Source organism: Mobula hypostoma, chromosome 2, assembly GCF_963921235.1.
Source record: "Mobula hypostoma chromosome 2, sMobHyp1.1, whole genome shotgun sequence".
NCBI classification, from domain to species: Eukaryota; Metazoa; Chordata; class Chondrichthyes; order Myliobatiformes; family Myliobatidae; genus Mobula; species Mobula hypostoma.
Window position 1 is genome coordinate 61,306,906 of NC_086098.1, and position 15,580 is coordinate 61,322,485.

The 15,580-nt window shown below is 44.7% G+C and overlaps 1 protein-coding gene across 1 annotated transcript in view; it reads left to right on the forward strand.

Annotated features, from left to right (window-relative positions):
• The window catches only part of nol10 (nucleolar protein 10), a 126,803-nt gene that overhangs the window by 46,007 nt on the left and 65,216 nt on the right, over positions 1 to 15,580 (forward strand). Inside the window, exon 10 of the mRNA XM_063037585.1 lies at positions 10,313 to 10,391. Within this exon, the coding sequence (XP_062893655.1) occupies positions 10,313 to 10,391 (79 nt within the window). The remainder of the gene's footprint in view (positions 1 to 10,312; positions 10,392 to 15,580) is intronic.

Genomic DNA, 15,580 nt, shown 5'->3' on the forward strand with positions numbered 1-15,580 from the left:
CTCCGGGGTCTCCATGATGTGGGAGGCCAATGCCACCGGTCTGTAGTCATTGAGGCCGCTGGGGCGCGGCGTCTTCGGCACAGGGACAAGGCAGGACGTCTTCCGCAGTACAGGAACCCTTGTGGGAAGTCTTGGCCTGTGAGGTGAATGGTTGGAATAACAATGGCAAACAAAGTTGGGGCAATGACGCACCCCTGTTTGACTCTGTCTCAACCTTAAAAAGTGCTGTTTCAGAGCCACTGTTGCACTCATATCATTGTGTAAGAGCTGCAGGATGTTGAGGTATTTCTCTAGGCACCCGATTTTGGACGGTACCTGCCAAAAGGCAGGACAATTTATAGTCCAGTGTTTTTGTAAGGTCTATGAAGGCCATATAAAGTTCTAGATTTTGTTCTTGGGTTTTCTCCTGCAATTGACATGCTGTAAAAATCATGTCATGTGTTCCTCACACTGAGACTTGGGCAAGAGGTCTTCTCCCAGAGGTGAAAGTTGTTCACAGAAAATTTGGGTGACTACCTTTCCTGTTGTAGAGAGGAGAGAGATGCCTCTATAATTTTTGAAGTGTATCCCTGAGATCAGCCGGAATCCTGTCTTGGTCCCAGATCTTGACAAGCAGGTCATAAGTATGATTTATAAGTTCTATGCCACCTTCCTTGAGGATTTCTGCTGGAATTGCATTAGGCCCAGTGGCCTTGTTGTTCCTCAATTTCTTGCAAGCCGTCTGCAACTCTTTGATGCTAGGAGGCTTACTTGTGTCTTCCTTCATGCGTCGCTGTGGGAGCTGGTTGATGATTTCAGTGTCAACAGTGGTGTTATGACAAAGTAGCTCCTGAAAGTGTTCCTTCCGTTGAGAATTGATGGCACCATTGTCCTTTAACAGCCTTTGTCCATCTTTGGAGCGAAGGGATTTAAGCGACGATGGTTTGGGCGATACTGTGCCTTGGTGCAATAAAGAAATCCCTGATATCACCAGAGTGAGCAAGCTGCTGTATTTCTAGGGCCCTCTCAGTCCACTGCTGATTCCTTATTTCCCTGGCTAAGCTGGACTATTGCCTTAGCTTTGGAGTGGGTTTCTCACTTTACCTTGCAATTGATGTCCTTCTGCCAGGCACGGAAAGCTTTCCTTTTGTTGTTGATTAACTCTTCTACTTCATTGTCACTTTCATCAAACTAAACTTTGTTCTTCTTGGTCTTGTATCCAATGTTTTTACAAATATCAAGAATGGAGGTCCAGTGTGCTTCATTGTCCTTCGAAATGCTGCTTTGGGAGTCTTTCAGAGAGGGCAATTTGGAGATGTTGTACCTTTGCTGTGTCTTTTAGGCTCTCCATGTTGGGCCTGGGATGGCTCAGCTTCTTTTGCACACTACTCTCCACATGATTTTGATGGTCATTTGTGAATGAATAAGCTGGTGGTCTGTCCAGCCATCAGCAGCACTGATCATGGCTCTTTTATCCTTTGTCTTTGTGATCCCTCCTCCGAACAATGACATAATCTATAAGATACCAGGTCTTTGAATGGGGATGCATCCACGAAGTTTTCACCTTATTTTTCTGGCGGAACAGGGTGTTGGTATTGATCAGGTCATGTTCAACGCGCTTGAAGAGTAAGAGCACTCTATTGGAGTTGATGTTGCCAACACCTTCCTTCCCAATTGTGCCTTTCCAGGAGTTGCTGTTTTTGCCAATTCTAGCTTTGAAGTCTCCAACAAGAATTACCTCATCTTCCTTGGGAATATCTGATAGTTTGCAGCCTAGGTTGGTGTATTAGGAGGTCTGGTGAGTCTGCGGTTGGAACATAGGCACTCATGGCAATAGCCATTTGGTTGTTCATGAGCTTAAGGTGCATAGTCATGAGGTGTTCATTGATGCCAACTGGCAATTTGGAGAAGTGACTGATGATGCTGTTCTTTATGGAGAATCCAACTGTGTTGATTCTGGATCATCTGCTGACTTACCCTTCCAGAAAGAGGTGTATTCATCCTTCTTCAATTGTCCTTCCTCGGCCAATCGTGATTCCGAGAGAACGGCCGGATCAATTTTGAGGTGGTCGCTGGTTTCTTGGTCCATAAGTGTCCACACATTCCAGGCTCCAAAATTCATATGCTTTTGTTTCAGAGCGCAGTTTGGTGATCCCACTGGATGTAGTAATCCAATCAGGAATGAGGAGGCAGGCTTTTTTTTTAAGGGCACCTTTTCTAGACCCTTTCCTATGTGGGGTGAGCAGAGTGGGTCCTAAATAGGGCTGCTCAGTCATGGGTGCAGCTGCCAAAAAGCTCTCTCTGTCTCCATCCAAGAGCAAGACGACTGTATCTAACACTCACTGTCTGTATGCCTGGTTGTGGCTGGGAGTTCACAGACTTCATTTTCCCGATCCTGTCACCACTTCCTGATCGCCACAGGACTTTGTCCAAGCTGGTCGATGAGATTACCAAACCAGGAGAAATGCCTGTGCATGAAGTCTTTTAACATGGGGAGACTGATGCACAAGGAGCCACCACATGGTCCTTGACAGAGAAAGGGCCAGAATCCAATGGCACGGAGACAAAGATGATTGGGGGCCCTCTTCTGCTGCAGCCTTCCTCTGCCTTCGTAGCCATTGTGGTGGTCCTCATAGTGTCAGGAATCTCAGAACTGTAATTTACCACCATCTTCTGCCCGCTCCACCATTGAGATTTTGGTTGGATCACAGTTTATTTGGATCTTCCCCCTTGACTTTACCACCATGGGTGACCCTACCAGGAGCTAAGTTCCAGGAAGCATCGCTCTCAGGTTCCCAAGATCATATAAGCCTCTCCACCAAGACAAGGTGGCAGTACCCTGGAGAGGAGAGCCCTACCAGCCACACCATCGTCTTTCAATATTCATTAATCTGCGTGCGGGCGGAGCAGAGTGTTTAATCTATGGAATGCATTGCTACATTCGGCTCTGGCGGCCAAGTCATTGAGTATATTCAAAGAGGAGTTTGATAAATCCTTAATTAGTAAGAGCATCTAAGGTTACAGAGAGTGGCAGGAGGATGGGATCGAGAGGGATAACAAATCAGCTGTGATCAAATGGTGGAACAGATTCAATATTGTAGAGGTTCATGACGATTTCATTAAAACAAAGGTTCTCTGATCTGGATCGGATAGGCAGAAAGACACAATCACAAATTATTTACCAAGAACTACAAAACTATTATTATGACTGAACAAAGCAAGCATTAAATACTTATCTAGGCATGCACAGGCCCCTCTCATTGCAGCACACCATTTCCGGTGTCATTTATGACCAGCCCATCCATGAGGCCTTGAACTATCCCCAAACCTCCTGAATGCTCTTGCTCTACTTTTATACCCTTTCCATAGATAAGAATGCTGCAGTAAGTGGACCAATACATTGGCACTAGCACAAACCACTGAACCAGTCATCAATTGCCACTGCTCTTCACAAGTCCCACCTCTATGTTCCTAACCCTCATGTTCCCACGGTTGTATTCTCACATTTGTATCCCATGGTTGTAATCATAGCTTCTGCAGCTAGTTCACGTACATCCAAGGCCACTGGCGAGACATTCAACAAGCACAAAGATTAACCCTTTATATCCCTTGAATGTCACAACCCATTGCATCCGGCCCACGGGCGCCCCACCATATTACAGGCAAATTGTTAAACTACTAAGCATTTAACAATAGGGCTAAAGCATATCCCAGTGCACTACAGTAGCCCACCTGGCTTGCCAAAGGGTCACCAACTCCTTCCTGGTACCTAATAGTTATGGAATTGATATCTAGTGATTATTGGATATGGTCAGCCAAATCTGTTATATTCTTTGATTCATTAAGGATATGTGTACAACAGTCCTGGCCTATTATGCCACAGGCACTTCCTTCCTGTGCCAGGATATAATCCAGTGCCATTCTATTCTGGCTGAGACCATCAGAATAACTTCACTTCAAAACAAAGCAGTACCATACAGGGGAAAAGCCATCATCCAGAACCAATTGACCTCCTTTTCTGGCATTTTGACTCGTGGGTCAGATAATCAGTCAGATCATCACAAATGACATGACATACCCCAGGTGGCAACGACAACCAGACCAACCCAAGGGTTGCACACCAGTAAGTGCCATTTGGCGTGGAACACACTGGCCCCCAAGCAGTATGTTCCTACTGTAGTAGTGCCATATTACTCTGCACCGTTAAAGTGCGCAGAGGTACACGAGCTATTCCTCATCAGAACTTGCCCATCATAGCAGCACTGGCAATTATTCCAGGATCGAGGTATTACATTCATTTCGCTACATTGGTCTTATTTGATCATATGCCTGTACATACTATTCCTTAAGTATTCCTTTTATAGTCCCATCAACAATCATGGCTGACAAATTCATGATGGATTCAATCGATGCCCAGTATTTGGTGTCATTCAGATGGACAGGGATCAGTACTCCCATGCCTGAGTGCATTGGAATCCGGGAGCATATTCAGCATTTTGTGTTCAGGCAATAACCATATTCATACCACATTCTGAGGAAACTATTAGTCAAGATCACCATCACTGTTGTGGTGAGGAGCAGCAGCAATGTAGGGAAGCACGCTATCACTTCCTTTTAGGTAATCATTGGATGCCTAGACACCAATTCCTTGTTCTCTCGGAACTGCCACCCACTACATGTTACCCAGCCCTCACACCACTATCTCCCTCCTCTCCTGTGACCTGGTTAGTTGTTGTACCCATGCCTTCCCCAATTCCACCTCCTCTACTTTTGGGGATCAGACTGGCAGTGTCAGGACCCTCCCTGTCCTCCAAGTCTGGAGTTCAAGTTGACCACTTGCCAAATCTAACCTGTGCCTGTACCTCTCTGGAGTTGCCCCCAGGGTCCTACCAACTATCCCCTTGGCTTCACCTGGCGTGCTAAATAATTCGCTGCCACTTCTTTAGGATGTCAGTGCCACCCCTTGGTTATCTGCCAATTTCCTTACTCCTACTTCTAGATGCTGACTCTTCGCAGCCAAACAACTTCTACCTTCCTCCTCTGAGATAGCCATGGCTGTCCTTGTCTGAGCAGTTCTAACAACAGTGGTGTTGTGTACTGCTTCCGCCGTGTCATGAGGAGTGTGGGCATCGACATGGCATACTGTGTTCTGTCACTGCTGGGCATCATTCCATATTCTGTAATAGGATTGTTCCCAAGGAGGCCATCCATGTATCTCCCAATTTAGCCCATGCCATTGGGACATCCATATAGCCATCCCTTTTGCCATAGCCCAGGAGCTGGTATATATTCACACTGGTCCTGTGACCTTACGTAGTGCCAGTGTTGAGGCCACCAGTTCTTCCAGCTGGCTGTATCCTCCCTCCCCCTCAGCTGTTACCAATTTCCTTGTTGCATTACCCTTCCAACACTTTGCCACCCTGCCAACTGTTGGAGCCGTCAGTGAACCACTAGCTTTTTCTCTTCCAGAGTTTGGTCATCATACAGTTTGCCCCATTGTATAGGTGAGGGTTCGGGGGCAGCAACTTGTGCTGTAGTCAATAGTAGCTAGAATCATAACTTGCTCATAGAGTTGGCTCACCCCATCGGAGCCTTTCTTCATCTGATCTGCTATGTACCAGTTCTGTGCTGAACTTGACCTTTGTGCGTCACCTTATCAGATTTCACTTATTGCATAATGGCTAGGTGGAGTCACAAGACCACAGTCTCCAAGCCCATCTGCTTGGTGGCTCAGACGGTCCGTAACAGACTAAGAGCTGTCTTTCAAAAGTCGTATATCTGGTTGCACCTCAGGAAGAGACTTAGTCCAAAACCCCAAGGGGATTAGCTGGCACAGACTCCAACCATTCGAAAGGTGGCAGTGACCTGCAGTTGGATAGGTACTCTAAATTGTCTAGGGGCCGGGGGAGGGCCTGTTCAGCACTTGTTTGGCTGTCTTAAAGGTGGCATGCTGATCAGGACCCCATTAGAAAGGAGTTTTTACCCCATGATACCTGAGATAATCTTAGTATCATCATTAGGTGGGGAATATGTTCCACTAATACCCAAGTAGCCCCACAAAATGCTGGACCTCTTTAGAAGTGGAGGCCGCTGCTTGCAATATTTTTTGTTTGACCTTTGCTGTTATTTCCTGCTGTCCAGAATACCATTGTATTCCCAGGAACAAAACCTTCTGGCTGGGGCTCTTAATCTTGTTGGGATTAATTGTCCATCCTCTCACCCTCAGGAAGGTAACTACCTTGTCTATTGCTTCCCCCACTGTCATTATATCCAGGATAACTTGGAAGCAGGTTCACAGATTTGGTGAGTGAGACAGAAGACACTTATTATGATTAAACATATTAATCATTTATTTACAGGCAGTAAAAGATTCAACCAAGCATCCAAAGTTTCCCAAGTTGCACAAACTACAAAACTAAATATTCAACAAACAGATACTTAGCTAGGAGTGCGGCTGGGCCTTGAGTCTAGAACATACTTTCCCAGTGGTTCTTCAGCACTGGCCACGACCTGAGTATGAAACATGCTTGAGGATAAAAGGACAGAGGCCAAGTCTCCCTGACATGCTGTTCTTGTACCCCTGAGGTGCCTGAAACCAGACACCAGTGTCATGGCGCGCAGGGCAACCAATGGGAAAGAATGGCTGTAACCTTTAAACATAGTACCAATCAATGACCGACACGACGGAAGCGACTTTTTAAGCGGCAAATAAGCCAACCAGGACAGCCACAATGAGGGATGGGAAATGCTTGTAAATTGTCTAAAGTCTGTCATCATCCACCATGATCCATCCCCCTTCCTTACAGGCCACCTTAGGCTGTTTTAGGGGGATGTTGTTGTCTGAATAACCCCTTCCTTCATCAGTGCTTCCACTGTTTCCCCATCTCTTTGGTGCCACCTGAGATGTGGTACTGCTTGATGTTCACCAACTTCGTTGGAGGCAGGATTACGAGGGGCTTCCACTTGATCATCTCACTGATACTATTGCACAAGTCCACCCTAAAAGTTAACAGCCCCTATTGGTCTGTAGGGACCAACCTTTCAGCACGTTTATACCCAAAATGCACTTGGGGGATGGTACAATGCTGTTCCAAGCCAATACCTGTCTTACTGTAACCGCATGGGCCAGAATGAGTGACCCTCCCAGTCCTTCTATCATCAGCTGGGGACCTCTCCACCTGTTGGGGTTGCCTGGCAATAATGGTGTATCGATTGGTGCCATGCATCATTGTACATTTCATTTTCCCCAATGTACCATATGGCCTTGGGTCCTTTGGCTGGGAAAGGGTTACTGAGCATATACACTGGGCTCCCTGGCCACACCCCTACAGAAGTGGGGCGAGAAGGTGCCACCCACTGTTGGAGCCCTGCTGCTGCAAGTCTCTAAGGACTTTTCTGTAGTACCTTAAGGGTGGAAACAAGGAACAATCCTCCCCATTGGTTTGAAATCAGCCCTCTTGTCTCCTCAAACCCACGCCCCCTGCCCCGCAACTCGTCTCCCATTTCATTTTGACAGTGGTCTTTCCATAAAGCATACAAGTCCATCTGCTCATCTGCTCCTTTGGGGTGTCTGCCTTGAGCAGGGCCAAGAACATCTTACGGGTCAGGCAGGATGACACCCCCCCCCCGCCCCCGTTCTGCTTTCTTCTCTTCCTTACCTAACTACAAGCTCCACCTACATGTTCCAAATTCTCCAAGAGCCCGATTGGCTATCCTACAGCTATTGCCCTTCTACCTGTCCTAAAATGTGAAGTATTATTCCATTTTTCCCAGGTACCCTACCATGGTCGAGATGAACTTTCGACCATCTGGCAGACTTTCCTCACCCTTCTAAATCCCAGTATTCAGGGCCCACTGACAAAGAGCCTTAGTCCCCTCCTCCACTGTGCTGCACTCCTCCAGATTTTAAATCCCAATCTAACAGGAAGTGTTGCTTAACCTTTACTGCGAAGACCGTTCCTCTCCAAGCATCCCCTATTGGGCATTGTTTACCCCATTGTTTGGTGATGATCCTCTCAGGGTACCCATTTTGGTTGGATAAGATCACTCCTGCCCCCCATGTCCTTAACGACCACACTGTTAATGGTTCTACCCCACCCCCCCACCCTTTTCAGTCTGTACTGATACCCTGGCTCCACCAATTCTTTGGAATAGTCCTTAGTCACTGCCGAGGTGATCACCATTTTGGGTCATCACTCTGCTCTTCCTCTAGCTGGATGACATGGGGTACGGGATTGTGCAAGGAGTCTCTACAAGCTGAGGGGTACTTGGAGAGGGAGATTGGTCAGACTGTTTCTCTGGATGTAGTAATCTTAGTTGGCTGTGCTTTCAATGGCTTTGGAGGGGGGTGCTTAAGAAGGATGGTGACATTCGATTCTCTCTTCCTGATCCTCACCATCAAACCAAATATCTCTAGACCTACTCTGGGTTCTATTGCCAATTAGCCCTTCACGCCATTTCTTGCTGCAGGACTTCGACGATGTTGACGCTCTTGCTCAATCGCTTTAGCCCAGGTCTGCACTGGCTGGTGGCCTTCATCATGGTTGTGCAGTGCTGATTCAGTATCTCCACCTTGTGTTTAAGGTTCTCCATTTCCTCATCTTTTCAAGAGATGGTCTTCTATTGTTTTATGATGGCTGCTAGTGGCAAAAAAGCTCCTTTCTGGCTCCCCCTCTTTCTAAGGAACCCTTAACCCCTTTAGTATAGACACAAGATGATGTCCCATCTTTCCCTTTTGGGGATCCAGCTCGTCTCTCCAATCCATCAAATCACCATAGTCCACCATGTTGCCAAATCCTGCAGAGTTATTGGTGCACCTGCCAGATCCTTAGTCAACTACACCAAAATGTTTCGTTGCTCAGATAGGCAGAAAGATTCAAACTCCAATTATTTACTTAAGACTATAAAATTTAGTTTATTAGGACAAAATACTTGTATAGCTATACTCGGGGCCCCTCTCATTGCAGCACACCTTCCGTTCTGCCAACCTGCAGTGCCGTTCACGAGCAGCCCATTGGTGAGGCCTCAAAGAACTACCCCCAAGCCCCACCCCCCCGAAAACTCTACCTTTATACCCTCTCCAGTGATATGAAATGCTACAGTAAGTGAACCAATACATTAGTACCAGCTCAAACCACCAAGCAAGAACCAATCATCACTTGTCACCAATCTTCACAAGTCCCACCAGTTTCACGGGGAGACATTCAACGATTCGACAATACAGAGATTAGCCTTTTACAATACACTGACTTTGGTCAGTTCAGGTTTCAGCTGTCAAACTCAACAATTTCTCACCCACCACTCCCAACAGATACTGTTCAACTTGCTGAATTTCTCCAGCAGATCGTTGATCCAACTTCTTGCATCAGCTTGCTCTTGTATTTCTGTATTAAGGCTTATGTTCTTTGTGTACTTTATGATATTATGTGCTGCTTGTCCTCCTCCTCCTTCACCATAGGATGTAAATGACACGTAAGAGTAGTTCTAGAGTAGTTAAGAGTCGCGATGTAATGATGCAGCTCTATAAAACTCTGGTTAGGCCACACTTGGAGTACTCTGTCCAGTTCTGGTCACCTCACTATAGGAAGGATGTGGAAGCATTGGAAAGGGTACAGAGGAGATTTACCAGGATGCTGCCTGGTTTAGAAAGTATGCATTATGATCAGAGATTAAGGGAGCTAGGGCTTTACTCTTTGGAGAGGAGGAGGATGAGAGGAGACATGATAGAGGTGTACAAGATAATAAGAGGAATAGATAGAGTGGATAGCCAGCACCTCTTCCCCAGGGCACCACTGCTCAATACAAGAGGACATGGCTTTAAGGTAAGGGGTGGGAAGTTCAAGGGGGATATTAGAGGAAGGTTTTTTACTCAGAGAGTGGTTGGTGCGTGGAATGCACTGCCTGAGTCAGTGGTGGAGGCAGATACACTAGTGAGGTTTAAGAGACTACTAGACAGGTATATGGAGGAATCTAAGGTGGGGGCTTATATGGGAGGCAGGGTTTGAGGGTCGGCACAACATTGTGGGCCGAAGGGCCTGTACTGTCCTGTACTATTCTATGTCTATTAGAATGCTCCAAACTTGGAACTAACCTACTAAGTCTAGTTGTTAATGAAAATAACAGAAGGAATTGAGACTGAAGCACAAATCGCCTATTTTATCATGGTTTGATTTATCATCTTACAAATGGTTGAATATTATTCGAGCATTTAATGCAGCAAATGTAGATCACCTTTTCACATTGGAGAAATTTGGCAAATGAAACTAAGGTTTTATCCAATTAATGCATGTACTATTCTTGACGTACATACTATTTCTTGTACTTTTAATTATAGGATTGATGGCTTACCTTCTATTTCTGCGTTGAAGTTCAAAGGAGCATTACACATGGTTGTTGGCACTACCACGGGTCAGGTGTGTATTAGTGTTCAAAATAAGTGCTTTCAACTGAGTTTACTCATTAGATCTTTCTAAATTAAAAAAATATATAAGTAGACTTGTCATGGTGCAGAATGTGCAATTTCATTCAGGAGGATTGATTTTTTTTTGGAAATTGTTTACTTATACCACAGACAGAGGACATTCACCTGATTTGGTCCCACGCCAGTGCAGCAAATTAACACTTTTAGTCCCATTCCCTTCTCCTGATGCTCTACAAACTATTCTTTCTCTCAGACCTATAAACATCCGTATCATTTTTTTTTGCCACTAAGAAGCACTTTATAATAGCCACCACAGCTTTGGACCATAGAAGGAAACTGGAGGAAACCCACACGGTCATATAAAATCTCTGCACAGATGGCACGTAAAGTCAGGATCATATCCAGATCTCTGTTGCTCTGTGACGACAGCAGCACTAACCACTATACATCACCTCCAATCATTTTTATTGAATTTGTTGTCAATTTATTTCTCTTGAATGAAATTTATGATAATTTCATTGTTATCTGACTTTATTTTGGTATAAAGTTTCAGTGGAGAAAGCATATGCTCCATTGAAATGTACGTACTAAGATGGACCATTGATTATTTAGAAACCTACTTGTTCTGGTCCAATGGTTTAGCTTAACTCAGACCCTTTCAGCTGTCAGTGGAAAGACCGCCCCAACCCAATATGATCAGATCACGTGAGACACTTGCCATTGGTTAAGCTAATTTCTTAGATGCTTGCCATTGATTTATGTTATAAAAACTGAGAGATTATCCTTGCTCAACCTTCATATAACAGTTAAATGCAGTGCATTTAAATTTTTCTAAATGGATTTTCAGAAGACATTTGGAAAAGAAATCAAATTAAAATTAAAAGATTTTGGGTTTCAAAAAGTAGTGGGAAGTTGGATTCAAATAGCAGAAAGCAGATTAATGTGGATATTGATGTGCCCTTTTTATTGAAGTCTTTAAGAGCCATTAGAAAGCTTGCTGATGATGTAAACGCTGGCCAGTACAGTTTTGATGATGAAAACTGAGCTAGAAGAGGATAAATGAAGAGAGTAAAATAAGTTAGTGTATTTGGGTGCTTGATGGTTGCCATGGAGCTCTGTGGTCCAAAGAGCTTGTTTTCATACTATATTGTCTCTATGACACCAGGTAGACAATCTCTGAAGAGTATTTGTAATAGCTGGGGTCACCTGTCTTGTAAAGACACTGCCCAGAAGGCAATTGCAAACAACTTCTGTAGAAAAATTTGCCAAGACCAATCATGTTCATGGAGACCATGATCACCCAGGTGTGACATGGTAGGTAATGATGATGATGCCTCTATGAATCTGACCATGAGAATTTACAATTGCAATTAACCAGTATCACTCTGGACATATTTATTGGTGCTACAAGACCAGTTCAAGGACTAGGAATTTTGCAGACAGTTGGCATTTTCTGACGTCACTAACTGAAGCGAGATTGCATACTCTCCACTTGCTTTGATGAGTGCAGTTGCAGCAAGATTTAAGAAATGCAGTACCCACTAGGACAAAGCAAAGCATCCAGCAACTGAACTATACATTTTCCATCACTGGTCCACTATTGCAGTATGCATCATCTCCATAATGCACAGTAGTTATTTACTTTAGATTGCTCCAGTGGCATCTGCCAAATCTGTGACGTCTACCACAAAAAAAGGACGATGGCAGCACAACCATTGCAAGTTTCCCTCCAGGTTACACACTTTCTGACCATAAAATTGTCACTTCCTTTGCTTGATCTAAGTCATCAACTTCACTACCCAACAGCATTTGGGAGTAGTTTTACCTGACAGTGAGACTTATTGTGGCTTAAGATGGTAAATCACTGTCATCTCCTGGAGAATATATTGACAAAAGCCTTTCCGAGGATGTCAATATCTTGAAAAATCTATTGAGAATTGGCTAGTCAGAGAAATCAATAACAATGAAGCTTTCCCAAAAGATATCTTTAAATTAATTAAAGATTTTGCTCGAGTGGATACAGACAATGTTTGCAGCCAGTAATATGAGATGGTTACCAAGGGAAATCATGAAAAATAAATTCTAATCAACGTGTAGTGATGTGGAACTCTGTTGCCTAGATTGATTGAGATGCATTGTGGTGGATGTCCATTGTGTCCAACGATGACAGGAAACCTGTGCAGGAGAGTTTTTAGACTGGAAGAGCGGTTGCATTGAGGCAGTTTCACCCTCTCAACCTCAGAATTCTGGGTCCAGTGTATCAACGAGCATCACAAACTGGGGTGTTCCTTTTTGCAGTGGATGACCATGACTTGTCATGCCTTTTGCTCCCCATGGAGTGTTGTAGTACCACCTTCCTGACCGTTAGATCTCAGTGTTGATCTCATTTTCCCAGTCTGCTGGAGCTGACTTTGCATGCTGGGACAGGCATGTCCCTATCCCACCAGGGTATAGCCGTTCTCAACGCAGCAGGTGAGAGCTGTGTGTCCAACGGGGACCAAGAGGGAGTCAGCTGCCCTGGAATGGACACGACAAGCCCCTTCTCCAGAGGTGCTACCCTCACTGGACAGCCCATGCATCCCAGAGAGATGCATTGTACAAGTGCATTAAAGGGGGACTGGGCAATCAAGCATGGAAATGGAGAGTAATGTTGATTTGAGGGAGCCTCAAGTGGAACATAAATGCTGTCATGAATTCTACAGTATGGCCCCTTTAGCGTATGATGTGTTAAACTATATTAGCAAACTCCACAATCGATCTCATCCTTCCTTCTACACAACCTATAACCCATCATTTTCTTACATCATGTGCCTGTCAAAGACTCTTAAATGTCCCGATTGTATCAGCCTCTACAAGCACCCCTGACATTGCATTCAAGGCAACTACCACACTATGTAATTAAAACAAAAATCTACCTCTTATATTTCCCCTAAACTTTTCTCCACTCACCATAAACGGATGTCCTCTGGTATTGGCTTAAGCCACCCTGGAAAAAGGCATTTACTGTCCACTCTGTCTGTGCCCCTCATAATCTTATACATTGTTATCAATCTCATCCTCCGTTTCAAAGTAAAAGCCGTAGCTCGTTCAGCTTTTCCTCATAAGACATGTTCTGTAATCCAGGCAACATCCTGGTAAATCTTTGCACTTTCCCTAAAGTTTCTGCATCCTAATAGAGCTGTAACATTAGTTTGCAGCTCCTGAACTCAATCCCATGCATAATGAAGGACAGCACACCGTATGCTTTCTTTACCACCTTATCAGCTTGCATAGCAATTTAGGAATCTGTGGGATTGTGCCTGTGAGCCCTCTGTTCCTCCATAATACTAAGAATCCTGATGTTAATCTTGTACTTTGCCTTCAAATTTGATCTTCCAAAGTGTATCGCTTAACACTTTTCCGGATTCAACTCCATCAATTTATTTGTCACCAAAAGCTCAATCAGGCTTATGAGGCATGACCTACCCCTCACAAAGTCATACTGTCTATCCCTAATAAAACTGCACTTCTACAAATTCTCATAAGTCCTTTTTCTAAGAATCATCTTCATCAGTTTGCCCACCACTGTAAGGCTCAATGGTCTGTAATTTCCAGGATTATCTCCATTACCCTTCTTAAAGGAACAACATTTGCCATTATCCAATCCTCTGGTACTTCTGCTGTGACCAGGAAGATCATCATCAACACCTCAGCGCTCTCTTCCCTTGCTTCCATAGTAACATGTTATATCCATTTCGTCCCCAGGAACTTATCTATCCTAATGTTTTTCAGAACATCCTTTCTTAAGCTCGATGTGCTCCTACAATTTTTTTTGTTCTACACTGCTTTCATATTTGTTGAAGTTCCTTCCCCTGGTGAACACTAAAGCAAAGTATTCATAAAGAACCTACCCTCAGTCTAGTCATCCTCCTGTTCTTCATGTACACTTAGAACGCCAAGGGGTTTTCCTTAGTCCTACTTTCAAGGCCTTCACATGTCACCGTCTAGCTCTCCTAAGTCTCTTAAACTTTTTCGCAGCTGGCTTATAACTCTCGAGCCCTGTCTAATTGGTTAAACTGAACGGCTTGTTCCTGTGTGATATATCCTATATATTTTGTATATATATCAATTAAAAGAATGAGTCAGTTTCTTAACTTCTGGTAACATTATCATGATATTCCATTCTGAGTAGCTTGTGGCTGCTAACCATTTACCATAAAACCATAAGATATAGGAACAGAATTAGTACATTTGGCCCATCATGTCTTGAACATAGAATAGTACAGCACAGTACAGGCCCTTCGGCCCACAATCTTGTGCCGACCCTCAAACCATGCCTCCCGTATAAGCCCCCACCTTAAATTCCTCCATATACCTGTCTAGTGGTCTCTTAAACTTCACTAGTGTATCTGCGTCCACCACTGACTCAGGCAGTGCATTCCACGCACCAACAACTCTCTGAGTAAAAAACCTTCCTCTAATATCCCCGTTGAACTTCCCACCCCTTACCTTAAAGTCATGTCCTCTTGTATTGAGCAGTGGTGCCCTGGGGAAGAGGTGCTGGCTATCCACTCTATCTATTCTTATTATCTTGTACACTTCTATCATGTCTCCTCTCATCCTTCTTCTCTCCAAAGAGTAAAGCCCAAGCTCCCTTAATCTCTGATCGTAATGCATACTCTCTAAACCAGGCAGCATCCTGGTAAATCTGTACCCTTTCCAATGGAGTCGAAGAAGGAGTCTGAGAGTCTGAGTGGGAGTGCCGAGAAAGAGATTTTTGAAATTTTCGTTATTTTTTTCTCCAATGGCTTTCTGAGAGGCGGGACTGCGCAGGCGTGTGACGTCGGGCAGTGCAGCACGGCAGATTTAAAAGGGCAGACATCCTGCTTCGGGTTTGATTCGAAGAAGGAGTCTGAGAGTCTGAGTGGGAGTGCCGAGAAAGAGATTTTTGAAATTTTCGTTTTTTTTTCTCCAACGGCTTTCTGAGAGGCGGGACTGCGCAGGCGTGTGACGTCGGGCAGTGCAGCGCGGCAGATTTAAAAGGAACAAAGCCTCATAGAGCGGGCAGCGTAGTTTGCGGGCGGCGGAGTGAGCCGGGAGCAGAGTGAAGATTTAAGGGCTTCGGCTCAACGGGCTTAGGCGGAAGCGGGCGAGGCGAGGAAGGTTTGACATTCATTTTCTGTTGCTATTTGAGGAGAGGGG